This window comes from Oncorhynchus mykiss, chromosome 25 (assembly GCF_057628025.1).
Source record: "Oncorhynchus mykiss isolate SJ-2025 chromosome 25, ASM5762802v1, whole genome shotgun sequence".
NCBI lineage: Eukaryota > Metazoa > Chordata > Actinopteri > Salmoniformes > Salmonidae > Oncorhynchus > Oncorhynchus mykiss.
In genome coordinates, this window is record NC_143046.1 from 29,896,501 (window position 1) to 29,902,500 (window position 6,000).

The window sequence follows — 6,000 nt, forward strand, 5'->3', positions numbered from 1 at the left end:
AATGAGCTTGAGTCTGTATTCACGATCCCGGATCCGGGATGGGGAGATCAGAAAGGTTAATCTACTTGATCTAACAGCAAGCGCCTATGACGTCACTCACCTGGGCCTTCTGTAGGGGAGCCATGCGACAGCACAGCACAGTGGTACAGTTCTGACAGATCTGGAGGAAGAGACTCTTGTAGCAGCTGGAGTTGGATTCCGGAGAGGAGTTAAGCACCAAGGACAGAGTGGCTCCGTCTATGATGAAGCCGTAGTCCTGGTTCGCTGAAGACCAGCTCCTGGGAGGGACAGAGAATGCAGAGACGGGTTTAGATTTGACCCAAGAACACAAACTAGAGCAAAACCAGACCGCAAATCCAGTCCAGGTACACAGCTGTGTTCACGTCATCAATTCGAATTCTGGGAGAGGAGTAGGTCTGACCTTCGCATTCAAAACATAATTTACTACCAATTGTTATCAATTGACAACTAGCAGGAGTGGCAACAAACTCCTTTCAACCTCCAACCCTGGACTCAGTACTGACCTGGTGACCCCAACCTTGATCGGTGGGGCGTCCTGTACTGCCCTCTTGTGGTAGTCTAGCAGCAGCTCGTGCAGGCGCTCCTCTCTCTTCCTCCCCAGGTCCACCAGGGTTCGCACCGTCAGCTCCAGCAGCTCTGTGCTCCTCTGGAACAGCCGGCAGGCGTAGCACGTGGACTTGGCCGTCTCCATCTTGTCCCCCGTCAGCACCCACACCTTCATGCCTGCTCCCTGCAGGGCCTCCATGGTCTCGGCTGCCTCCTCCTGCAACCTGGCGTAAGAGGGAGGAGGAGAAAAGGGGGGAGTGATGAGGGTTGTGTATCAGAGAATGACTGATGGGACGAGAGGGATGAGGAAGTAAGACAAACAGTGTGTGTGTGACAGTCGATGAAGCAGTAACTGAAGCGGTGGATCAGAGACAGTGAGGAGACAGGATGTTCTGGTGCTCACCTCTCTTCGAGGCTTTCATTTACAATATTAACAGGTGCAGGACTAATTGGGCAATAAACGTTGTACAGAAAACAGGACGTTGACAAAGACTTGAATAAATCAAACCCACAAATGCTGATGCTCCAGATACTCAACTAGTCTAAAGGAGGACAGTTTTATTGCTTCTTTAAATCAGGACAACAGTTTTCAGCTGTGTTAACATTATTTCAAAAGTGTTTTCTAATGATCAATTAGCCTTTTAAAATGATAAACCTGGATTAGCTAACACAACGTGCTATTGGAACACAGGAGTGATGGTTGCTGATAATGGGCCTCTGTACGCCTATGTAGAAATTCCATTAAAAATCTGCCGTTTCCAGCTACAATAGTCATTTACAACATTAACAATGTCTACACTTTATTTCTGATCAATTCGGTGTAATTTTTAAATGGACAAAAAAAAAGTGCTTTTCTTTCAAAAACAAGGACATTCTAAGTGACCCCAAACTTTTGAACAGTACTGTTTATCCCAAACAGTTTTACATAAACACACACACTTCAATAACTTGTGCCATAACTTCTACTGTAAGTCACAATGCACATTCATGAAATAATTCACCCCTGCGATCATTAATGACTTTGGTTATTCCCGTCATCCAATGAATTCCTCGATGACATGTAGACTAATTTGCCTCCTGCGTAATGCACACAGGCACTTCAACAAGGAAACAGCGCGGCACTTCAGACAGAGCTAGGGTACATGATATGATTATACTCTACCAATACTTTGATCGTTGTCTAATAATATATTTCACATTGCTAGAGCATGTACTTTTAGAAGGGCAGCTTTATACACGGTAGAAACGTTGGTAACAAGTTACTAAAACAATGTAACTGGCGTGCACAACAAAACACTCAACTTGTGTCAAAACGGAATGTGCTACTCAATCCTACATTCTCTTTGGTTTCAGGACTCTTGACTTTACATTGAAGAAATACAATTGAGAGTCTTTCTTCAACCAATCATTTGTTTCAGTGTCATGCGCTCCATGACAGTCGGGTGGGCGCATGCGCCTGTATGACAGCTCATATTGTAGAGCTGTCACACGCAGGGTTTTACCTCAACACATTATGGCTTCACTTCTAAATTGGCCTCCTATTCAGTCCACTACTTTAGACCAGAGCCCTTGGGGTTAGTGCACTATATGAGTAATAGGGTGCCATTTGGGACGCAGGAATGAGTTAACCCTGACGTGACCGTGTCCGCCTACCTGTCCTCCACGGCGGTAGCGCCGATCAGGCTCATCCCGGTCTCCACCTGGTTGTACACAGCCATGAGTTTCTCCTCTCGGTCCTGCAGGGCCAGCTTGGCTTCCCTCAGCCCCGTGTCTGCCTGGTCATACTCCTCCCTGCTCAGCAGCTTGTAGGCCACACACAGCGTCCGGTAGCCCTCCTGACACGTAGCACAAATACACATAGTACGTTAACACACACACACACACTCGCCGTTGATAATGTGGTTTCTGAACGTGAGAACAATACATTTTCAATGTGCCTATTGCAAATAAACAGGAACATGAACCTTATATGAACACAAAACGGCAGCCTCCCTGGGTACTGTGAGACATAAGCGCGCGGACATACACAGACTATTAACATTGTATGAACACAAGTTAGTGAAACAGATGGGGTGGCTGTGACCCACCGTAGCGTTGCGTTCCACGTGCATGCGTATCCTGTCCACCTCCTCCTGCCTGACACGGGGGAAGATAGAGGAGTCGGCCCCCTTACAGAACAGCATGGTGTCCCCTGAGCAACCAACACAGCCAGGCAGGTTAGGGGCAGGAGTCAACACAGGGCAGAGACAAGGCAGCAACGTGGGAGGTAATTGCAGCCTTACCTGATTTGGTTCGGACTATCACACTCATACGCCTTCGCACCGGGTCAAAGTTCAACACGTGAAGCAGTTCGTACCTACAAGTTCAGAGGCCAATGTGAAGCCAACAAATGAGAACTTTCTATATGACAAAAAAAGACTAGTAAAACTCACGTATTTAACAACTTGTCATACGATGACTTACGTTTCAACATCGTTGTTTCTGTTCATCACTCTCATGTTCTTGCTCTCCATACCAAGGAATTTGAAACCGTACCTGTAGATGGCGACAAAGTGAGACGCTCTGATTCAACAAACCAAGTCCCCTTATAAAAGTTGATTGCCTTATTTGATCGATTGACTAATTAATAAAAGTTGATTTGATTGCTCAGGCCCTGCCCCTTACTTCATGGCTCCCTTGACCAGTGCCACCTCGTCGGGTGAGGAGGCAATGAAGCCCCCGAGGTCCGCAAGCCCGACCGTCTCTCCATCCAGACCCATGACGCCGTCCACCTGGTCCTCTACACCGTCTGCTACTCCATCCCCCTGACCCGTAGCCTCCTTCACCTGCACCGTGTGGCACAGACACAGAGCACGCAGGAACAGCTCCTCCTTCTCCTGAAAAACACAGACATACTTACCAGGGGTGTATTCATTAAGAACCAATTGCAAACAGGCTGAAACAGGGATGGACCTCCCTTAACTTTTCGCCGTTGCAAAACGTTTTTCAATTAAAATAATAAATGAATACACCACTGGTATTTACTTTGATATGACCTAGTAACAGCTAACACTACCTAACAACATCCATCTCTATGGGATTCAATAACACTGGTAGCAGACAACAGACAGTACAAACTGCCGGACCCATTAAATCACACTGGTTCTGGAACAGGTCGGGTAGCACTCACAACGTGTTATCAGGCCAGAGTACACACGTGTGGCGCTTGTTATGTCAACACAGCGTGATCTCTGGGCCATCTGATACCCATATATGTTGGCCTGCCTGACTGGAATAACTGAGGGTGCAGACAACCAGTTCGTGACAGTCACCCACCCTGCCAGCCTTCTGCTGCAGAATGTTCACGGGTCCATCTGTGACACAGAAGCCGTCCAGCTCGGTGCCTGAGTCGGCGTACTTGTACTGGAAGCCGTCGATGCAGCACTCGATGAACTCCATGTTGTTCTGGGTCAGCGTGCCCGTCTTGTCCGTGAACACGTACTCCACCTAGGGGAGACAAGGTGAAACTGCAGGGTCAGACTAATACCTGTCTCACACTACTGAGCCGAGCCATGACGGAGAGTCATCTACCGTAGTGGCTGGAACCATGCTGGAATAGAAGACATCTTAGCCAGCACGGTTCTGGCCCTGTAGTGAGAATCAAGCATGAGACTCTCTTCCAGGGTCGTAAAAAAACAAACACTTGCTGCAATTAATGGCTACGAACAATAACAATGGGCAATTAATCCCTGACAGTTACACCGCGTAAATCTAGTTTAACCAATCACCACCTTTAATTGAAGTAATCATCTGGCAAGCCGAACGTGACTGATCTACGACGCCACTGTTTGGCGGTTCAGTAAAAAGACGTCGGGAAGGCAGTCAGTCAAGTCCTATCAGGCACAGTTAGACCATTTCATATTGTGGAATTTGAGGTGTTGCTAATTTGGGTTTAGGGTCATCTCACGCCACCAAAGACAGAGGCTAAGAGCAAAGAAGCCCTGGACCACTATAGCAGCGTTTACACAGGCAACAATTCTGATCTTTTGCCCAATTATTGGCAAGAAAATTAAATCAGATTGGTTAAAAGACCAGATTTCCCCCCCCCCCCTGACTAATTGGTATTTTAATCAATCTGATTATATTTTCTTGACAATAATTGGGCAAAAGATCAGAATTGTGCTGCCTGTGTAAACGTAGCCCATCAACACCTACAGCCTTGTTTGTACCTCTTCCCCTTGAGGTAATCACTGATCTAACATGACTGGGTAACTGATACATTACAGTACATTACATAGGATGCCTTTTCAAAGTATTCATACAGGGTGGATATCTGGCCAAATGTATGTAACACTTCAGTGGGAGTCTGGCATGTAAACTAGGGTAACCATGACCAAAGACCGCTCCTTCGGGGAAGTGGTTATGGTCTTATCAACACATGCTTAACCCCTGACCTGTCCCAGCTCCTCATTGAGGTCGGATGTGTTGACCAGAGCCCCTTCCTGGATCTCGGGGTCAAAGAAGTCCTTGTCCCAGGAGATGAAGAAGGAGCCCAGGAACTTCTGCATCTCCACCGTCACGTACATGGACACGGGGATGATGAAGTTGAACAGAACCATGAACGACAGGAAGTCAGTAAACATCTTCAGGTACTGGGGGGAGAGAGGAGGGAACACATGGAACCTCGGGTTAAAACACTTCCACAGACCTTTGAGAAAAAAAACAGGCTCACACTGTTAATGCTGTGCTGAATGCCATTGGTGTATTATGACTCTTGGTCAATGAACTAGGCTCATAAGGTGTTAGGTTTAAAACAATTATTTGTCACATGCGCCAAATACAACAGTTGTAGACTTCACCGTGAAATGCTTGCTAACAAGCCCTTAACCAACAACACAGTTCAATAACTAGAGTTAAGAAAATATTTAAATAAACAAAGTAAAAAATAAAATAAAAAGTAACGCAAAATAACAATAACGAGTATACAGTGGGGCAAGAAAGTATTTAGTCAGCCTCCAATTGTGCAAGTTCTCATACTTAAAAAGATGAGGCCTGTAATTTTCATCATAAGTACACTTCAACTATGACAGAAAATGAGAAAAAAAATCCAGAAAATCACATTGTAGGATTTTTAATGAATTTATTTGCAAATTATGGTGGAAAATAAGTATTGTCAATAACAAAAGTTTCTCAATACTTTGTTATATACCCTTTGTTGGCAATGACAGAGGTCAAACGTTTTCTGTAAGTCTTCACAAGGTTTTCACACACTGTTGCTGGTATTTTGGCCCATTCCTCCATGCAGATCTCCTCTAGAGCAGTGATGTTTTGGGGCTGTTCCTGGTCCCTTTGCAGAAAAACAGCCCCAAAGCATGATGTTTCCACCCCCATGCTTCACAGTAGGTATGGTGTTCTTTGGATGCAACTCAGCATTCTTTGTCCTCCAAACACGAC

At 45.9% G+C, this 6,000-nt stretch overlaps 1 protein-coding gene and 1 long non-coding RNA gene across 7 annotated transcripts in view; one reads left to right on the forward strand and one right to left on the reverse strand.

The window, feature by feature from the left end:
* Nucleotides 1-6,000, reverse strand: part of LOC110504953 (phospholipid-transporting ATPase IG) — an 80,388-nt gene that overhangs the window by 21,883 nt on the left and 52,505 nt on the right. For all 6 annotated transcript variants that reach the window (XR_016491635.1, XM_036969719.2, XM_036969718.2 and 3 more), the window contains 9 exons: nucleotides 5,001-5,198; nucleotides 3,883-4,053; nucleotides 3,232-3,443; nucleotides 3,031-3,102; nucleotides 2,850-2,923; nucleotides 2,655-2,758; nucleotides 2,221-2,402; nucleotides 525-791; nucleotides 101-278 (listed from right to left, as the gene is read on the reverse strand). Coding sequence is in view for 5 of the 6 variants with exons in the window: in XM_036969719.2 (XP_036825614.2) it covers nucleotides 101-278; nucleotides 525-791; nucleotides 2,221-2,402; nucleotides 2,655-2,758; nucleotides 2,850-2,923; nucleotides 3,031-3,102; nucleotides 3,232-3,443; nucleotides 3,883-4,053; nucleotides 5,001-5,198 (1,458 nt within the window). In the remaining variant the exon portion in view is untranslated. The remainder of the gene's footprint in view (nucleotides 1-100; nucleotides 279-524; nucleotides 792-2,220; nucleotides 2,403-2,654; nucleotides 2,759-2,849; nucleotides 2,924-3,030; nucleotides 3,103-3,231; nucleotides 3,444-3,882; nucleotides 4,054-5,000; nucleotides 5,199-6,000) is intronic.
* Nucleotides 1-6,000, forward strand: part of LOC149971610 (uncharacterized) — a 124,026-nt gene that overhangs the window by 313 nt on the left and 117,713 nt on the right. The gene's annotated exons all lie outside the window — the stretch shown is intronic.